Here is a 22,154-nt window from a genome sequence, read left to right as displayed (position 1 = left end):
TCACATCCTGACTTGTCACCCTCTCTTTCAACTGCAGACACATCTACTTTTCATTTACATAATAGTGACTAAGAGCAGAGCCTAAGCCAAGAAAGCCATGTGTTCCTTTTGCTTTATACTACTATAATTTCATGGATTTAAACTTACAGGAAGAAAAAAATGGAAGAGAACAGTAAGGAATCAGGCTTAATTTCAAGAGTATTTACTTGCCTTTGTCTACCTTCACTTTCAATCACTTACACCTTAAAATTCTTATAATGAGATAAACATATAATAGGTCACTATCCTTCAAAACTAAAAACATGCTACACATAAAATAACAGTATTAGGAATAAGAAATTACACCCTAAACCAATTAAAAAGTTGCATTTAATTTTAATTTTTATTTTTATTTTTTTTTTCAGGATTTAGTTTCCTTTGCTTATCAAGAGACAAAAAATATGGAAAGTCTAACAAGTCATCTGCTCTGTGAGAATGTTCTCCCAAGATTTCATTTGTTAACATTCAACATATACATGTCAACTCGGAGTTAAAACTGAAGAGCGAACCAACAGATATTCCTTATTATCATACTGAGAAAACTTTGTAGCTTTCCCCTGCAGTCAGTCAGGCCAGAATGATTTTCTTTTAGGGCTTTTTCTGAGTAAGACTGCTAAAGCTAAGCTTTTTCCTCTTGAAGAAGCTGCTTTGAAAAGGCAGCTTGTTCAAGCTGCTTTTTTCAACTCTTGCTGTTTCCAAGACATGGAGTAAGAGTAAACAGCCGGTAGAATCAAAGTCTTATTTTTCTTAATGATGTCTTTAAAATGACTTTTTCTTGTTCTGTTTTCAGTCTGGATTTAAAGCCGAATGAATAGCTGTTCTGATTTTCTGACATTTTGATCAGAAATGATCAAATGATAAAAAAATGTCCTGAAGGATCAGACTCATCCAGACAGTAATCACTAATGGAAAAGTTACCCATGACTCTAATTCTAAAACTGATGATGTTTGCTTCCAAACAAACCAAAGAAATAATAAAAAAGAAAAAAAAAAAAAAGAAAAAAATCTGTTGGAATTGGGAAACCTGTTAGAATTGGGAAATAAGCCTTCTTGTACTATTGTTTGAGGCCAGGTCTGAATTTATACATTATGCAGTTTTGTCCATCAGTGATATTTTATCTTTGTCCCTGTTTTGTGCAAAACATTTTTTAGAAATATTGCATAAAATAGCATTAGCAATTACTGTACTTCTGCAGTGATTAGAAACCAGTTGATGACAGGGCTTCAGTTATGCCATAAAAAAAAAAAATAAAATCATAAATCTAAAACTTGATAAAGCATCATATTCTGCATCTGCAACTTGGGAGTGTTTGGGGTTACTTTTAATGTTTCCTTTTATATTTTGAAAAAAAGGCAAAAATATAAACATTGGTTTTACTTCTTTCTCTTAACACTATAAGATTAGAGTGAAATAATGTCTGTCATAGATGGTCAAAGAATATTTTTCTTTTTAAGGAGACATCTTGACAATTATATGAAATATTGATTCATACAAAAAAAGTTGCTGTTTACAGGATTAAAAATAATCATGATTTTTTTTTTTTTTGACCAAGACAATTTATATGTCAAAAGACCTAACCTCTTTACTTCAAAACAATGGGTTGTAAAAATTTTTTGACACTCTTAAGAAAAAAATTCATTTTTTTGCTCTGTTGTACTTCCTTGGGAATTCATTTTTGCACCATCACATTAAAACCTGCAAGTACTGGATACCCTTGAAAATGCAAGTAGTTAAAACATCAAAAATTAAACAAACCTGCTTGGTTCCCAGTGTCATGGCTTTAACTATCATCACAGTTTCATTCTGGTGGAAAGAACTATTCAAATGCATATGCTGTGGTTACTGTCTCAACTTGTGGTATACTAAAATTGAAGTTCCCAGAATTAAATGCCTGTATTTGCACAAATTGACCTAAAGAAGAATCTATTGTCTAAGCATGGATGTAGAAAAATAATACAGAATACTTTGGCAGGCATATGATTTGAAATCAAGGCTTTGAGGGACCAAAAGCTAAGTTCCTACTACCTGAGTAAAAAAAATTATGCTCTGAGAAAGCATCTATAACTTCATATTTAGGTGTATAGCAACACACTGGCTATAGAAGAAGACAGGTGTAGACATCTCTCACTGAAACACATCCTTTAAAAATGAAGTACCAAGCATCCTAGAAATTTATGTGGAATTCTTCTAGAATTGATGTAAAGAGGAATATACTCTAAAGGGTGACTTATTTAATCATAATACATTTGTCCCATACAGGATATGTTAGGGTGCTTTTCTTTCTGCAATGTCTACAGAAGAAATCTAGAAAACTAACTTAGACTAACCTCCCTGGACAGCTTCATTATGTGAAGGCTGAAGTATTGTGTGTTCATTAAATGCCATTTGTGTCTTATAAGACATCATCATTTTATAGCTAAAAGTATGCAAGAAAATATCTTCAAGTTCCCTCTGGGGCTATCACTTGCAATAAAACAGTTATTTCACTACAGACCTTTTGAAGGACACTCAGCAGCTGCCCTGGAATTGGTACTGCCTGTAGTTCACAAATTCCATTCATAATTTGGTTAATGACTGAGTGACTTCAGTTTGGCCAAGCTGAAAACAGTCAAGCTACGTGGGACACAGAACAGTTCCCTTTCAGTAAGACAATAAGAAATTATCGCCCCATCTTCTTTTCCTCTAAAAATGGCCTAACCTCTAGCTTTCAGATAAATAATAGTCCTGAACAATTTAATTTCCAAGGAAGAATTACTGGCTTACAACATTTATTCAGAGCCATGTTCAAACACACCTTCAGTCACCTAAGCTTAACTTTCATCTGCTAGAGATATGAAATAAAGCAGGATGGGTTCACAGAATCACACAGAATCACAGAATTTCTAGGTTTGAAGAGACCTCAAGATCATCGAGTCCAACCTCTGACCTAACATTAACAGTCCCCACTAAACCATATCCCTAAGCTAAGGTTGTTTATGATGTACTCTGTGATGTCCAGGCTTCCTGTTTTCCAGCTGGCAAAGGAAGAGGATTACATATAACCACACAAGCACAGGAAAGCAAATGAAAATTAAGTAATCAATAGAGACAGCACAGACATATAACTGCTTATTTAGGCTATTTCCTAATGCTACAACCACATTCCCCCAAGATATATTTTTTCTTTATTATTCATCTGAAAGTCAGCAAATTAAAAAATGCATTTCCTATCCACCACTCAAGACCCTAAAGCAAAATGCACACAGCCAAATCCATAAGTAGAAGCAAAACCTGCAAGACTGCATGTTATCATCATAGAGCTTCAATGCTGCACATCATTTCAGTGCTGTAGCTTCAAATGAATCAATAGTGCAATGCTGCTTTAATTATCACTGGCTCCAGTATCCCTTGGGGCAGCTCTTTTCCCCATTGTGACAGGATCAATAAGCTTTCCACAAATTAAAATAACTGGAAACTCCAACAAATGGTGTCAGGGGGTAAAAATGTAGATAAAGTATTGCAGGAGTTACAAAGCATATTATATATGATTGCAAAATAACATTTCACCCTTCCAAACATCTTATCAGAGTGGTCAGTAGGGAGAGCTGTTCTAATGGATATGTTAACTTACTCTGAAGAACTCTTTGGTTGACCCTGAGTCCAGTGTCCCGTAAGCAATTTCAGTTTGTTTGGCAAGGTCTTCTGCACTTTCTATGGGTGAGACCATTCGCTCAACAGTCAAGAAAGCAGCGAGGTTAGCGGTATAGGATGAAATAATGATGAGCGTGAAGAACCACCAGACACCTCCAACAATGCGACCTGAGAGGGATCTAAACATGAATAAGATAATGCACATTTTCCTGTCTCTTAAGCCACAAAGAGAGAAAGAGAGAAGGCAATGTTATTACAGAACACGTCATTATGTAACAATTAATGGGAGGGAGATTATTTGCTCTTTGAATTCTAATATATGCATTTTCTCTTGAATCTTAATGCCTATGGTACAGAGTCCACTGTACTAAACACATCACACATATACAGAAGTATGAATTCTATTGAACAGTAATCCCAATATTCTTATTATTTCAGAAAATGCTTAACATGGAAAACATTTTGTCAAAAATCCTGGGTAGATAATCACTTTTGGGAGACAAAAGTAAAGCATGGTAGTTGCAAATTAGTAGCTTTCTATGTTTTGTCACTTAAAAAAAAAAAAAAAAAAAAAAAAAAAAAAAAGCCTTAGCACATAGGTTATATTGGCTCTGGGATTAAAATGTTCCTGTCACCCATACAGCATATGTTCAATTATCACAAACTTATCAAACATCCTACAAGCTACTATAAAAATTTGACTTTTTCACTTTTTTGTTATTTAAGAAGCAAGTATCTAGTGGAAACATATTTATGTTAAGTAAAAAATATATTTTCCATTTTAACACTGGTAATTTGATGAGAAGGCTGTTGAAGAGTAACATATTAATCTAGAATTAATCAATTAATCAGCAGCAATTTTATTGCTAACTTCAATAACAGCAGAGTTAAGCCAATGCTGAATGCTGTCAAAATCTCACTGTTAATACAAGTTTGAAAGATTGGGTCATAATGTCAAAATAAGAAGTTGTAGTTACTGCACACTAAAGTTCCAGAACATCTAAAAAGGTTGAGAAATTCAGGACTGGAGTCACATATTACATCTCAGGTAACCTACTCTGTAAGGTCTAGTTTGGCAATACAAGGTGGCTTCTCAGAAACAGATGATCAAATATTGTCTCTCTTGTAGACAGTGATATCCTGGAAGCAGTGCTACAGATCTTAATAGGGAACAGAAATGGGACATTCATTCATGCAAGGCAAATACTCAGCATAATAGTGTGCATTTCATAATTGCAATACAATGGAATTAATTTAGCAACAACACAATTCCTCTGTAGTCAACTCAGTGGAATTGCCCCTGTGTGTACCTGCTGTTTCTGAGAGCTGTTTGTGATTTATGCACTTTGACATATGTAAAATAATAATGTCTGAAATTCAAAACAGATTCTCTGTTGCCCTTATCACAGCTATTAAAAAAGAAAAATGAAAAGACTTCCTAAAGAATGAACCTCAAAACACTGCCAGGAAAATAAAAAGGAAGATTTTATGCTTCAGTGTTGAAGATAAAATGCAAATGTAAAAAGATTTGACACAAACCTTGGGGAAATATCACATCCTTGTTGCATAAAGGCACCCAGGGAAAACCAGAGGCTGTTGAATATGCCAAACTCATTGGGAGGCTGGTCACTGGGTCCTTCTTTCCCATCCTCTGGTTCTTCTGTGTGCCACTCATATGGGCTAAACCTGCTAACTAGGAACAGGACCACACTGACACCAATGTAGGCAAAGACTATGCACATCCAGATCTCATACGCCAAAGGGTCCAAGAAGGAAAACACTCCTGGTTTAGATTTCTGGGGCTTTTTGATCATAATGGATATCCCCAAACTCATAAAAGGCTTAGAAAAATCAATGACCTCTTCTCGTACCAAAGTGATGGTCAGAGGCGCAACAGCAATCTCTGCTTTCTATAAAGAAAAAAGAAATATAGATGTATATATTAATTGGAGATGACTTATACTCAGCTAAGCAGCTAATTCCAAAAGTATGTTATCAACATCAGAACACTGTGGCTTATGTTCTTTACACCATGTTTCTGTTTCTTTCTATTACAGTCAATATGCTTTTAGTAAGTCATATATACATTGCAGAATTTTATTTTACAAAATTACAGAAATACTTTATTTTCCTGCTAAGGGGAAGACTCTGAGATCTTGCAGAGGTGAGCAGCAGTGTAGGTAGATAATTTTAGGAATTAATTTAAAATTATTGTAAAGGAATTAAAGTAAGAATGCAAAACAAGAATGGCCTTATTGTCAATGAATGTATAGAAATTATTTTATAAGATCCCAGAAAAAGTTATTTATTATTGTATTTTCATAAGGTACAATCATTTTTATGGGCAAACCAGCTCGTAGTAACAAGTAAATTTGAAATTCTGTGAAGCAGCAAAGGTGATTAATTAATATCACAATGCCATAAAACTACACAAAATATCTTGGGGGAAAGATAGTTCTGTAAGAATGAATCAAGTTTTAAACAGTGTAAAAAAGCAAGTATACAGAAAATAGATGTGCAAAATTATGCAAGTAAAGGATGGAAATTGTGTTGAATCCATTTCCATCAGAAAGAGAGAGAATTTTTTTTCTCTAAAATTTTTTATAATGAAATGCCAGTCTTGAATGAATCATTACCAATGATGATGGTGATTAGGACTGCTAACAATGATGTCTACATTAACTATAAAGGTATTGCAGCTGTGCTAATGTGTAGGTTTTTGCTCAGTCACTCCATATTACACCAAGGTTTACTCCTTGCCTTGCCTTGCCCTGCATGCTAAAGCTGTCATTATAGCAGTATATAAGCTGGGAATTGTAAGAGCAACTGGGACAGAATATGCACTGGTAGGAGAGGAGCAGAGATGCAGAAGCTGTTGAAACCTTTCTCCTGTTCATTATCCCAAGAGGACTCACAAAGCAGAGCCCTGTCTCTCTGGCTACCCTGGACATCTTAGCTGATGGGCTAAAGAGTATATTTTAAAAATACTTCATTTTTGTTGTAAATAAGGTGGACCCAAAACCTCCCTTCAGGCCTCAATATATGAGATAATCTTCCTGTATATCCCCCCATCCCAGGCCCAGTTGTCTTCACAGGCACAAGGGAGCTATTCATAATATAACTGTCTTCTTTTCTTTTCTAAATACTCAGTTGGCCCAAATTCATCTTACTGAGCAACATCTTCAGATACAGTACATATTCTACAGTTTATCAAATCATTTAAGCATGTTTGCCTTTTAGTAAGTTCTTAAGGATATTCATATTCAGTAAAATACACAAGGATATATTTAAATCCCATCAATTTCAATGAGATTAAAACATGCTGAAAATTAAGGATGTGCTTAAATAGTTTGTCTAATCCAAGTGTTACATAAATAGCTTGTATGATAAAGAAAAAAAGGAACTGCAGTATAAGATATTTGTCATCTCAAAACTTTAAAACAGATAAAAGCACTTAAAGTAATATGTTCTTGTTATTTTATATACAGTTATACATATATATATATTATGGAATTTAATTTAATACTAATGCAATGTATTTTTTTTTTTAATCTGTATTGGTAGCTGTATAATTTTGAATAATTCAAAAGAAATAACTCATTCCAATGCAATAGCCCCAAAATGCAAATTTATATTTAAAGTATTAGATATTAATCATCAGGTTATATCTCTCATTCTGAAATAGTTGTGATGCAAACACTTATCATAATTTTATGTAAACTTATCACAATTTAAGCAATACAATTAAAATCACAATTTTGCAAGTGTATCAGACATTTCTGGTGCTAACAGCTTGGGTAAACATAATAATATCACTAATTCTCTAAATTTTAATGTAAATTCTGTAATATAGGGCATTTTAAAAAATCTTACTTCTTGATGTCTTATAATTTCACGAGTCTGACTGAAATAAATTATATGTTATCAGTAAAAAATATGAAAAAGAAATAACATCTAAAATATATTTTAAAATGTTCTGACAGTTGTAAGTAGATTATGGTGCCTGTAGTCTAAGGACTGTATGATGGTTTGGTTTACTGGCACTGCAGCATATTTTTGTGTTTCATCTCACTCATCAGTTCCTTTTTCTAGAATAATGGTTTCTGTCCTTAAGAGTCAGTTATTTTATATCCCTAAATTTTAGTTGCTGTGAATGCCTAATGTGGAGTCCTTGAAATGAAATGGCTCAGGGAAACTGGGATCTACAACTGCTAATCTTTGCTGTATTTGTCACCTAGTGGTATCTTTATTAATGCTTGGTATAAATGTTCATCTTGGTTACTGGGCTTCAAAAGTGTTGGCTAAGATTTGATTTTGTGTATGTGTGTGTAGGTCTGCAGATTGTGACTGGCCTTAAAACAGGGATCCCTGAAGGTCATTAGTTTTTATGATGTAAGGTGGAAAAGTGACAGCACCATTTTGGTGGTAGCTGTGGAGATTAATTTAAAGACCTAATTAGCACTCTGCATGTTGTATGCGAAACATTGGATGAGCTGCATCTTACCAAATTAAAATGCCTGCAAAACACATGCAGAACTAGAACTACATCGGAACAAACCATCTATGCTACGCTAAAGAGTTAAAGAGAAGAAATAGGAACTTATTCCATTTCACTACAGTAGCAGTCTAATGTCAGATTGTTCATAACAGATAAATCATTTTCATGTCAATGAATGTAAGTACACAGATCACAATTAGATGCCTAATACTTGGAAAAAATGCAGCCTACTGAATCTGATCATACTATTTACAATTTTTGTAGGACTACTGTGCAACATGTTAAGGTTTGCATAAACTCCTTGTTGAAAGCTAAATAGTGACAATAGCCGTGCATTACAAATACCAGTGTTTCTGCTTTGCTCAGTTAATGTACACCATATAATTATGGATTTAAATGATTAACAATATAACAGTTGTGCAAACTACTCATGATTTGGTTCCCAGTGAAATTTATTTTGACAAAGACTAATGATACTTCACACTTGAAACAACTGCATCTGTAATAGCATTTCAATCAAGGCTACACCACTATAAGTACAGATGGATTCTGCACCCTTTCAATTCTATACAATGGGACTAGATTAAGTTTGGTGGTAGAGATTTTCACTTTTCCAGAACACATTACTGCAACCTTGTGAATAAAATCTGCTTGGTGCAAGCTGTATGAAGGTAGTAGAGCTGTCTGAGAAAAGCAGCAAGTAATTTCAACTTCAAAAGCACGTAGCTTCTCAGATTTTAAACAGAACTGAATTCTGACCTTTTGTGTTAAGCAGTGAAAGAGTAGCATTTTGTGTCAGGAGAATGAATATTTAATTGGGACTGACTATTACTGCATTTGGAAACACCTGTTACACATGGTTAATGGCATTTCAATCCCAGACAGCATTTCTTTCCGAGTAAGCTAGTTATCATCAAGGGCTACATAGTCCCACGAGGGACTATGGAGGGCATTCGGATATATCAGGGACAAATGAACAAGATTTCCTGATAGCTTTTAATATAGCATTGGGAAAAACTAATAATAAATAAATAAAACAATCCTTGCCACAACCTGATGTGCGTATGGGTGTCGAGGTAACATGGGATTAAATTGGCACATGCATCCACCCTTGGTAACACAAGTAGGGCTATGTGGCATTAGTGGCACCAAGGCATTGTGGCATGGTGGAAAGAACAGGGGAGGAAGGGAGTATCTTATATGGCGTGGGAAATGTCCGCTCTCACTGGTTGACCTGAAACCATCTATTTATCCTTTAATTTACCTGGGGATTAGTATCTGTAAAATGTTTCCCAAACAGGTTGTCTTGATACCTTGCTAATTCAGTTGCAAATTATCTCAATCCTGGCTGCATATAAAAAGCCTTGCTTGAAGCACACCCAAATACTCAGACTATTTGTGATTATGATTTGGGGATCTAACAAAGATGAACATTCCCTTACAGCAGAGCTTTGCAGGAAAGATGGGCTGATTTTCTTGTTATTCTAAGTGTAACAACCCAGGGGATCTGCTGCTGTGGAAATCATCTGGCAAGGACTCAAGGAAGTTGCAGGTAGGACGGTCTTCTTGATTTCCCTCTGGAAACCTTAAGCAGCAAACTTTTCTGTGTTAACAGGAAGAATGATTTGCTTTAAAGCTACACCTGTAAAAGTAAATGTGATTGAAGGAGCTCCTGGCCCTAAGGCTAGCTGGCATGGGACAGGCTGCATCTCCACCAAGAAAGTCCTTCAGTCTCCAAACTAGGATGTCTGCATTCAAGCTGCTTATAGTGAATGGTCCGTGCCCCATGCTAGTGTCCAGCTGGTCCCAGAAATTGTTTTGGAGAGTAATTATGGGTCAAAAATACACCAGAGACCATTGTAATAATTTAGCAGATTAGGCAAAAGAGTTCCAGTGCTCAGAGGAATTCCCTGGTACCACTGACATACTAGGATAGAAATAGCCTAAATAAGCTTTTGGATGGTACACTAAATATACTGGGTGCAGAGTGCTCTTAGTTCTTTTAGTAAAAAAGCATCCCTGAGAATCTGAGATTCCCAGAGCTCAACTCCAAAAACAAAATCAGACTGCAGCCTTCCTAAACAGACAGTTGTGCAGGAGCTTGTTACTTGGCCATCAAGCTGAGCCTCATTCTTTTCCATTACAAAAAATGAAGTGTTGATCATGTATTGTGGGATGTCCTTTTTGGGCAGTTCATTTGCAACAAGTTTCTTATAACTGTGAGCTTCCTTGCTTTTATCTATGTCAACATCAGCAGGTCACATTCCAGTCAGTACTGGCATGAACCTCTGTGTGAGCTTTCCAGCTGCACTTTGTATTTCAGGCTAGTACTAGGGATGTTTGGATGTCATGATGTAAAATTTTCAAGACAAGTAAAAAGAAAGAAAGAACAACAACAACAAACCTTCCAAAAACAAACATAAAACTAAAGTGTAATTTCAAGTTTCCTATATAATTTTTAACTAGATGATAGGCCAACAAAACAGCTTTTAAAACTCTATGGTATTTGGGCAAGGGAATTTTCTCACAACTTGTAAAATTTCTCACGTTTTAAAAGAAGCTACTGATGTAAAACTGCATAGTCATCACATATATGTGATGGCTACTGGAATTAAAAGCCAGATAAGAAGTTGCCAACATTTTGATAAAATGTCAGAAAATAAAACAAAACAAACAAAAAAAAATCCCTTGATTTTTAACATTCTGAGAGTTGAGCTGCTATCTAAGCCACTAAAGCAGATAAACATGCTTAGTGATTACTCAGTTTTCTCTTATGAGGTTGGCTCCTTCAAGAGCTTCCAAGGACACATAAGGTTTTGTGAGGCTGGTATAATCTTCCCATTACCACGTGGAAAGGAATCAACAAACTCTGGGGCATTGTTCTCATACTCTTACAGCACACCATCTATTTCATGTTGATGAGATCCCTGAACTGATGCTAACAGAGAAGACTTTGACCAAATTTATCAGTTTTACTTGATAGAAAGGAACAGAAAAGATGTTGCTAGGAAAACCACCAGGCTTTTTCCACACATGGCCCTATCCGCCACTAGAATTTTAAGGCTCTAACCAAAACTGTAACATATGAATTGGTATGCTATTGTTTTTCATATAGGTTGAAGCATGTGACATATTTATTGGTGGAAATTTTCTCACCTAAACAATTTCAAAAAAATTATTAGTTTCTGTAAAAATTCTGATTTATTCTCAGAACAGGTATCAGCAGATGAAGTAATCAGCAAGCACATCTCTGACCTTTTGCTACTTTTGGTGACACCAAACACTACGAGTATTTCTTTGGGCTTGTTGGAACTATTTTCTTTATTACAACTTTGCCAAAAGAATTCTTAATTATTATCCTCTTCAGAAGAATTCTCCAGATCACTGTATAATATATGCTGAAGGGTCAGGTTTTCTTGCTTATATGCCACTCTGCTTATTATATATCTTAATATGATGATGGATTCTCCATTTTTCAGACTAGTCTAAATATCTATATTTTCTCAAAGATCTGTCCCCATTCCAGGAAAATGAGCAAATGACTGCTATTCTTCCCAACTAAGTTTAACAATGTATCAGGAATACATGGCCTCAATGGCCCTCTATTATTTCTATTATAATGATAACAAACTTTTAAAGGATGTAGAAAGTCTGTATGTTCTAATGTCACAAGGTACTAGTTGAATAAACAGCAGAATTTGCATGACGATATTTAATTTTCTCTTGACAATAAATGAAAACACAGAGATATGAAACAGAATTCTGTTTCTTTTCTGTGACCCCACGGTTTAATAAAATCACATATACTTCCTATTTTATGACTAATGCTACAATAAATTAAAACCTGCTTCAAAAATTGATATGCTTACCCCATAAACAAGTTCTCCCACCATCCCATTCCAGATTTTTGTCTCTGGATCCCTTGCTCCATATTTTCCATCAGGAACAATGGCAATTTTGTACTTGATACCAATATGTTTTGCAATTTCTGATGCCAGATCTACACAGTATCCTTCAAACTTGTCATTCCCTTCAAACGTATCATGGTTTTTCTTGAACATAACATATGGGGCTTCCTATAATGAAAGAAGTAGAACTGTAAAGGAGAAGTATACAGAATATACTCTGAAAAACAACATGTAATCTAACGATGGAATAACACATTTTTTATCAAAAATACATAAATAGTATTAGCACATTTAAATTTAAATATGTGAGCAGAAATCCTTCTGGAGATACATTCTATTTATACTGTAATTTGACTTACGCATTTCACAAGATTTATCAACCTTTACAAATTATAAATACAAAAAATACCCAAGAATACATATAAATTCTACTTTGTGCTAAATGAAAGACCTTATTGCAGTGTATATTAAAATTAAAGTGTGAACAAAATTTGAAGCTGTACAATGCAAATGACTGTGGGATAATGCAAGGTATAAATTATGCTTTTGATTTCAGTAAATAAATATATCCTCTAACATAGTGTGGTTACTCTATATGCAATTTCAGGTGCACAGCCTGAAGTATTTGTTTTCTTTGTGTTAAGAATGCATAGTAACTCAAAGGCTATATATATTTTAGTGAGAATATGGAAATACGTTCCAGAGGAAACACATATCCTGCCCTTTGAATAAACAGTGCATATTCTGCATGGTCTTTCAACATGAACCTAAGCATGAACCAAGCAATATGCATGAATAAGCACCATATTATACTGACTTTATGCGCTGCAAGAAAAATATCAAAATACCATTTTGGTTGGTGAGTGTCATTAAAAAGAACAAAAGCTGTCTTGAAAAATGGATCTTACATTCCCTGTGTAAACCATATTATCACAATAATAGTGAACATTATGTGATTGGGAAATTAAGGTCACATTTTTCTATTTGGCTCTGTGTGGATTCAGACTTTAGCAATCATTATGTAAAACTATAGTTCCTGGTGGTATTTTAAATGACTTCACATAATCCATATTAATAGTCAGTTCCAGATAAAATGCTTGTCACTAATGTCACCCTTTGTTTGAATTTACATCATAAAATACTGGCAACTTCAATTTTCTCTTAGGCTATAGCTGTGCTGGCTCTTGGCAAATTTTTTTTTTTTTTTTTTTTTTTTTTTTTTTTTTGACATTGACCTTGGTAGTCCTCTGCCCTAGTCACATCTTTCCTACATACCTAATTAATACAGTAATAAAATAAAGGTAAATGTGTAGCTTAGGAATTTATTTTTCATTAACATTACATGAACAACAGTGGTAAGCAGCAGCAATTTTGTGACATATTGGGTGTTTAATAAGCAAAGATATGTGGCATTACATGAGGAATGTGAGGACGGCACAAACAAATTTCAAATATTTTCAGTATGCCAGGTATATTTCTTCTTCCAGACACCAAAATGTAGTTCCTATTAGCTGGATCTGAAGCCACCCAAGAGAACTTCATAGGCAAGTCTGAATGGTATATTCAACCTGCTATTAAAGTGTGAAAAGGCAGAAAACTAGAAAAGAGAGAGATTGTGTGTGGGAGGCACTATTCCCTTTACTTAAGAAAATTTACTCCCTGTAGTAACTGGGCCCAAGACACACCTTAGTATAAGGGCAGAAAAATGGGGCTTTGTGTAATGCAAATGGAGAAAGTTATGTAGTTCATTTGCTTTACTGTGACAGAAACATCCTAGATTGAATTAAACAATTTGGGAGCCAGGAAGCAGTATATTTTCCTTATATGTAGAGGCAGGTTCTGAAGTACTGCAAGAATGTTTCACTATCATGTGTAGCCTCAGAAAACCTCTCCTCTCATCATCTCCTTCTTATGATACTTTCTACTATGGAAATGCCTTTGTGGGCCACAATCCCTTAGCAGAAATTCAGTGTTGGAGACTGTTTACGTGTTGCCAACATTAATTCAGCTAAGGAACCATGCAGCATAGAAAAGCACCCACTTCTAAACCCTACCTGGGTACCTGGTTCCTTGCCCTGTATATACATAGGTAAAAGACCAGAAAAATTTGAAGGCCAAAACAGCAGATTGCTCAATTTCTTGATCACTGCATGGCCAAAGATCACCACAGACCTCTAAAACTGGGGCAATCACAAAAAAAAATCTGTTACCACCCTGACGCGTGTGACCTGGGCACTGGGGAGATCACTGAGCTACAACAACATTAACTGCACACTGAAATCACTGCAGCGATGCAGTGCAGCGACTTTGGACGTGCTGAGTTTGTGTCTTCTAAAGAAAACTGCTGAATATTAACAATAGCCCACACCACTTTGTATTCCTATCCCCAGTCAAATTAGCTCAATCTTAACTGTCTGTGTTCCAGAGTAAGGGAGGGAAAAGAGCAAGGATAACATGTCCTGCCCTCTCTTTGCAGTAGTTCTTGATTTGGGGAAGTGTTTTGGGCACATCTATAAAATGGTCCTCACTCACATAGGGTTGTTGTTCCCATGAGAGGAAAAGCAAAATCTGTGTCTTTCTACATACGCAATTCCACAAAAATGGTTAAAAATAGAGAAGGAAAATAGTATGTTCTGTGATCCAGCCAAGCACTAGCTAGAAGTACAGCCACATCTTGTCCAATATTCTGGATTTGTGGACTCTCCTTACAAGCTTCAGCTATGTTTGCTTGCTATACCTCAAAAGTCATTTTGTTTTCCAATGATTAGCATTAGCAACTGCTAGCTCTTCTGATTCAGCCTTTCTTGTAAGTCCCAGGCCAAAGGCATTGGATTAGTCATGCCAAAAAATAATTCTGGAGAGCGATTGGAAACAGTTAGGTTCAGAGGAGTCCAGGTCAGCCTCTTCCTTGTCCCAAAACCCAGACACTGAGCTTCTGCCTGCACCTCATCGATAGGGCTTCTACAAAAAAGCACTTCAATTGCCTCTGCAGAACAAAGTGAAGTAACAGATGCCTTATTTTTCCTGTTAATGGCTAAATAAACTTCATCCTGCCTCACCCTAAGTTCTTTGTGGGAACACTAAGTAGAGTAACCGTGGGGTCCAGCACCATTCCCAGTGGGTACAAGATAGGAGCAACCCCATCCAGTGGAGGGACCAGTGACAGAGGACTGAGAAGACCTCAGTTCTGGCAGGGATCATTTGGGCGACTTGAATGAACCGCAGTGCTTCTCTTCCCTCCCACTTTTCTTTCTATCCACCCTGATATCACTGATTTAGAGCACAATACAGCAAAGAACATCACTTACAATGTGAATCTATTATAGACTGAGGTAGTACTTCATGCTGCGACTGCTTTAAAAGAAGCTGTAATTGAATGTAATCTGCCAGTGTGAAGCAATACAATTAAAATTGTGGGAACACATATTACTTCCTGCTTACTGCACTGTCCTTTCCCTCCTGCCTACTTTATAAAGAATAAATAACAGTTTATTTAATTGTTGTGCCTATTTATCTGCCAAATAATGAATGAGGTATTCTCCAAGTAGAATTTGATGGGGGAATGTGGATGGGACTGAATGTGGCTTTCTCATAAAGACTGTTTACTAGAAAATTCAGATAGCAACAACAATTTCAATTCTGACCATTTCAGACTTTGGGAGTGTTTCAAACTAATGAAGTGTGCAGAAGTCATTACAATGACATCAGGACACTGAAAGGCAAGTTTTACTGATTTGCTAACAAGCAACTTATATGGATGAACTTGCAAGGTCATACTGCAAAACTATGAAACACCTGAATAGATCAATAGCAAGTACTCAGCCACATCTTGATGTTATTTTCTATCTGTGTCACTGAAAAAAAAAAAAAAAGTTGTCTTTTCTTTATAGTCTATCACAATAGCATTTTCTAAACTAGCGGTAATGGTAGTGTAACCATGCTGGTCTAAAGATAAGAGAGATGCAAGATATCTATGGAGAGCTATTATCATTTATTAGATCAGCTGAAATAGCTGAAAACAGTAGCAGGGTTTTTCACCATTTCCGGTTATAGGCTATTCTCTACTAAAAATACTACTTCTTACCACCAGAATTTTATTTACTACATTTTTGAGCTATAAACTCTTAACCTGCTGATAGAAAACACAGTTTTGACTTACTGCTGAATGAGGCTTAACACCACAATACTTGCAAGATTTTGGCTGTTTAATAATATTCTATGGGGTAGTGAATCAAAGAAAAGTCCACATTGAAATGATCAATGACTAGCACAGAACAGATATTTGAAATGGTGCAAGCTTTACTTAAATAATTCACAATTTTATAACAATACTTAACATTTGTAAATACAAGTTGAAGTCTGCAACAATTACCTTTATAGATGTAAACAAATCATTCCACCACATTCTCACAAATTCATGTGTACAGTAAAATGCTCACAACTGATGATTCATACTATAAGGGAAGCTGGAGAAAGTAACTAATCCAAATATCAAACAGATCTACGAATAGCTTGCCTACTGTAAAGTTAATTTCAAAATCTTTAAGCACTGTAAAAATAATTTGTAAAAGTGACAAATATTTGTGCAAGAAAACGTCTCTTTTCTAAAACATGGGTGGCACACATTATCACACTTTATTCTGAAAAAAATAAATCTATGGAAGTCAATGAGTCAATGGAATAGGTTTTTGGTTTTGTCTTTATTTATTTATTTATTTATTTATTTTTTATTTTATTTTATTTTTTTTTCTGAATAAAGTGTCCAGGATTCAGTTTGAAATCTTTGTTATCGTCATGCAACAAACTTTTTTTTTTTTTTTTTTTTTTTTTCCTTCAGTCTTCTCAAGAATTTAATCAATACAGTTTTTACTGGAATAAAATAGTTTTTCTTATATGAAAAAGAAAGTCAAAGTTAGAATTTTTGAGGTAAGACTTGGGCAACTGTATATCAGCCAAAACAAAGTGTGATATTTGGTCATCTAATGGAGGTGTCTGTCATCTTAGGTGCCCTAAGGTAGCCTGCTTGACCTCCAAGTGGCATTCTGTGGGTCCTGTCTGCTACCTCTTTCTGGATGGCTCTGATATCCTCAGTGCTATCCATCTAACTATGGATAACCGAATCAATTTCTATATCTTTAACTTTGGTAAAAGCTTACACAGTTGGGTAATAAATGTATGTTGTGAAACAACATACAATAGCTGAGACATCCACATGGATTGGTCATATATAGCATAAGACAGGCAGGAAAGTGTCACCCTTCTGGTGTTAGCAATGGGTATGCAGTATATCCTAAAGCATCATAGACGTCACTGGGTACTTTTAAGCAGGCAACTGGATCAAGAGCCTCTGTAAAGAAATCTACTTTTAGGTGGCACAGTCTTGAATGGAATCCTGCCTTTGAAGCTTGGTCTGCCAACAAATACCAAGAATATCTTATTAAAATACTAAGCTGGAAGCCACAATGCAGACACAGCTCACTGTATGTCAAAGGTTTGGTTCTAAAGGATTTTTATGAACTTCAGGTTTTTTAGTCTGAGAGTAGGTACAGAGTTGTCTGTATCATGAAATGGATTAGAGAGTTTGGAGGAGTCATCTCAGCCTACTCCCCTATATTCAGCATCTTGCCACTGTATTTCTCAACTTGCTATAATAGCAATGATCATTCTACTCAGATGGATAACCCACTATTTGCCTTACTGTTAGAGGAGGGTTGCACAGTGTCCCTTCTCCAGTCATATATGAACCTACAGTGTACCAAGGTGGGGCCTCCGGGTGGAACATTTCTGCACATAGGTAGAGCATCTGCCCTATCTGAGAGGCCCAGATGTGCAGAAGGATGCACATCACATGAAGTGCAGGACACAGGGCTCTCATAGGGGCTATAAAAGCCAGGTCTATGTGGCAGCTGGTATATTAATGCATGACAGCTGCCCATGCTGCCTCCTTCACCACTTGCTTGCTGGAGGTAGGATGAGTGCCTACGTGCTAAACCAAAGCTGTAAAATATATTCTACATGCTCTCACTACTTTACAAATGAAGATAACATTTTACAAAGTAGAAAACACTGTATTAGTCTCTTTGAGTGCAGAGCTAATTCTTTATAATGCAATAGCCATACAGCCACATTACAGCAAAGTAAGCATAGATACATAAAAACTGAAGAAAAAGCAGGCAAACCAACTTGTGTTATTTGGCTTCAGGCAAAAATTAAAGTGAGCCATGCTGAAAACTTGTGAAGTTTTCTTACGCTGTCTTGACACCTGTCTTTGAAGACTGAAAAGCCTGACAGCACTAGCTGCAGAAGCTTTTCAGTTTGATGTTGGAAAATATGCATGCAACTAAAATTACATGTCATTTAAAAAGGTTCAACTTCCCTTCAATGTGAAGAGGGCAGTGAAGAGGTCAAAAACTCTTTGTCTGGCATTTGCAATATGACTATAATACAGACAAGAGCAAAATAGCAGTGTTCTGAAAGTTACACTAGTTAAATATATCTTTGTGTGTGTGTGTGTGATCATATGCTTCTGAATGCTAAATCCATTGCCCTGGCAGGCCAATATTTAGAATCATGGCTGTAATCTGCCTTCAGATTCATGTGGGCAGCTCCCAGTTTGGACAATGGGAGATATGCATGACTACCTTAAGGCAGAATTCACCATATATTCTTATTCAAACCAAATTCTGATATATTTCTCTTGCACTGTGATTTCAAAACATTGAAAGGGGATGCTTTTGGTCAAGAAGCAGTGCTGCTTTCAAATAATTGTATTTATCCCAAAATGACATGCTGCATAAACTTAGGGCATGCTTTGGAATATTAATTTAGCTTTTTGGTTTTGAAAATGATCCCACCAGTCCTTTCAATACAGGAACTGAAAAGTTCTTTTGAAGATAACATTTATTATGCACATCAAAATGCTTCAATGCAAACAGGACAGGCAAGATAACACATTTTAAAAGCTTTCTTGTTTTCCTTTTTTTTTTTTTTTTTTTTTTTTTTCCTTTCTGGCAAACAGAAACCTTTTATATTACTTTTCATTATTATTTTTTACTCATTTCTCCTAATCTTGGAGCTATTTATGGAAATTACAGTACTCATGTATGGTAGCTTCAGTCAAAGGTATCAGGATTGGTAAGAGGAAAATTTCGACTGAAAGCTTGTTATTCACATCGTTCTCTTCTCAGCTTGGCAAAGTTGAAGGGTAACGTCATCTGTTCTAGACATTTCAGATTAGTCACAGAACTTTTCTTGGTGGTTCAGTGCCTGGTCATCCAGTCAGAGGAACAGTAATCCATATGGAAAAATTAGCTCAATGCTACTAGACTGGTGGTTAATACTTGAGCCTTAGTTAGGAATGTTCGCAGCATCTTGGGACTCTTTTCTTCCTTGATCAATTTCTTAAAATAGGATTCTTCATCAGAGGCTGAAAAGAGGAGGACTGTACTGAAGTACATTTTTTTTTTCCATCACCAAGTCTTTTTTTTTTTTTTAGGAAAAAGATACATATATTTAAAATGTCCCATGCAAATAGTAATAAAAAAAAAGTTACACAATTTGGTTAGGAGTTACACTCTGAATTCCTGTACAGTAGGAATAATTTGGTTGGTTTGTATCCTGGAATGATAATCTTCAACAGGAGACTTGTTAAGACATATTTAAGGTATAAATGCTGACACACTCTGCTGAAAATCTGGTAACTAACCATATTTTTGAGTAAGAAAATGTCTTGTCACTTTCTTTTGTATTACTTTCAACTCTGTATTAAATTAGAAAATTATTGCTTAACCACGCATACAGAATACTCATTCCCATCTGCAAAACAGCTTATCCTAAAGGGTTAAAATGTCTTGTCTAAATGAAGCAGGTGAAAAGGGCAGTGAACCGAGATGTAAAATCTTAAAAGCGGTCAGGTAAAGGTCAGCCTTTGCCAGTTAGCTTTGACAAACATCAGCTTAAAAGGGCATGTCTGACTTCAGAGTAAAAATTGTTAAATATTTTGTTTAAAATACAGTTTTGGAATAAAAAGTATTTTGAAAAACTATGTATTAAAAATGTGAATTAATGAAACAACTGCGTTCTTCTTTGTCTGCAACCACTCTTTAGAAACACCAATTATGTAACACTGAAAAATCACACCCCAAATTTATTTAGATTTTATTAAAATTGAAAAATTTACCAAAATGCTTAATAATATATATTTATAAATATGTTCAAATGTATTTACTAAATTCCTCTTTTCCATTCACAAGTAAAAGCAGATAAACCAGTTTTGATTAGCTAATAGAACTATAATGCTTGGAATGTTAGTTCCTACTGCAGCCAACTTTGAATTTATAAAGTATCAAAAAAAGGGATACTGGAATTACAGACATCTCATTTTATGCCATCTGCTCAATTCTGTCATTTAGAGGTTTTATTTTTTTCTTCCAGTTTCTTATGAGTCAAGATTTATCAATCAGAGGTTGAAAGAATTCAAGTATATTTCTGAGAATTACTATAGTAGAAAAAATGAAAAGACTAAATGAAGCAAAAAAATTAACTGTAACTTATTTTTTAAAAACTGATATCAAGTGAATTGTGATTTTAAATGCATACAAAAAAAACACTCTGAACAGACATGATAGTCAAGATAATTAAGATACATGGCTCTCACCCTCCCACTAACCTAGGAAATGGCAGACTAAATAACAATATAATTAGAAAGGAGATTGTGTCACACACCAGTACAAAAAAATAAAATAAAATAATAATAATAATAATAATAATAATAGAAAAAATAAAACACAGAACAAAAATACCTTACCAAAATTGTAGTGACAACTACTGTTCTGTTCTCAATGGCTGAAGTGTCATTTCCAAGCGTAGGTTCATGCTGAATCAGAACTAATTTATCCATGTCGTTCCAGTAACCAACCTGCAAAATAAAATGAATATAATTTACAGCAGGTAACCCTACATCCTGTATAATTGCAAATATTACAGGGATTACACCAGGCTTATTCACTGGTGCTGACCTTTGGCACCTGAAAGTCTAGCTGTTAAACCTTTCTTTATACTCAGTGGAGAGATGGCACCACCAGAGAGCAACTCAGCCCATGCAGGATATGCATCCCACCTAGAAAAGTGCTTGTCTTTCCCCACACTAAAGCATGTTGAATATGACTGCAGTCTGAACGGTTCTCTGCTTAGTGCCAACAGAGGTGAAACAAACAAGATTTTAGTCTCCCTCACTACACTTAGGCTGCCACAACCCTTCCCAGAGCAGCCTTTAGGTGAAATACCTGCCTTTGTTCATTGCCGGTGCTGAAATACTTGGAGCCAGGTTTGGTTCACTCATTCATGCATTACCATGGAGGGAAAAAAAAAAAAAAAAGGTATTCTTGCAATTAGAAGCCCTCCCCTTACAAACATACACACACTGCTCTTTGCAGTGCACACCTCTGGAATTCAGGACAGCCTGTGGCTGTGCCCTCTGCATTGGTAGTGATGCTGTTGGGCACAAGACATGAGGCAGCATCCTTTCCTGGGAGGTCCCAGGGCTGTTTGCTTGCTGTAAGAACAGATGGGATGAAGACAGCCTGAAAAGCAGTGATTCTCCCTCAAAATTTCATTGATGTGCTTGGGAGCTACTCAATTAAAACTTAAAACCTCTGCCCCTCCAAAACAAACAAACAAACAAACAAACAAATTAATAAATCCCATAGTCTATGTACTATGTCTTTGGGTAGCTAAAAGAAGATTTGAGTCCTTAACCTTAAAATACTTCACTACATTTGTAACTCCTGCCCAGTCTGAATCTCAGAACACACCCAGCTCCTCACTGCACATGGTGACACCATCTTCAGCGTCTGTACCAGGGAACAGTCTATGAAATGGCAAGCAGTTCATGATGGTAATCTCATGTCTCGCTCCTACTTGGAGTTACCTAATTCCGCCTTCACACCTGGCCTTACAGAATACCAGATGCAGGTCACTTTGCCGAAGCTGTTCTCTCACATCCAGCCCATGGCTCACTAGCATACACCTTTCCTTTCTCCTTCTTTCCAGACTTTTTTTTTTGCACCTAAGTCATGGC

General features: G+C 35.7%; 1 protein-coding gene across 11 annotated transcripts in view; it reads right to left on the bottom strand.

Moving 5' to 3' along the window:
* GRIA4 (glutamate ionotropic receptor AMPA type subunit 4) overlaps nucleotides 1-22,154 on the bottom strand; it is a 230,515-nt gene that overhangs the window by 42,944 nt on the left and 165,417 nt on the right. For 10 of the 11 annotated variants that reach the window (XR_014692676.1, XM_084518175.1, XM_084518172.1 and 7 more), the window contains exons 9-12: nucleotides 20,883-20,993; nucleotides 12,038-12,244; nucleotides 5,210-5,580; nucleotides 3,651-3,849 (exon numbers count right to left, since the gene is read on the bottom strand). Coding sequence is in view for 10 of the 11 variants with exons in the window: in XM_084518175.1 (XP_084374301.1) it covers nucleotides 3,651-3,849; nucleotides 5,210-5,580; nucleotides 12,038-12,244; nucleotides 20,883-20,993 (888 nt within the window). In the remaining variant the exon portion in view is untranslated. Of the gene's footprint in view, nucleotides 1-3,650; nucleotides 3,850-5,209; nucleotides 5,581-12,037; nucleotides 12,245-16,357; nucleotides 19,503-20,882; nucleotides 20,994-22,154 lie in introns of those variants that run through there. The other variant, XM_084518174.1, reaches the window with a different exon arrangement.

This window comes from Aythya ferina (assembly GCF_964211825.1).
Source record: "Aythya ferina genome assembly, chromosome: 1".
In the NCBI taxonomy this organism is placed as follows: Eukaryota; Metazoa; Chordata; class Aves; order Anseriformes; family Anatidae; genus Aythya; species Aythya ferina.
The sequence above is the reverse complement of the archived record's forward strand: the minus strand, read 5'-3'. Positions and strand labels throughout refer to the sequence as shown.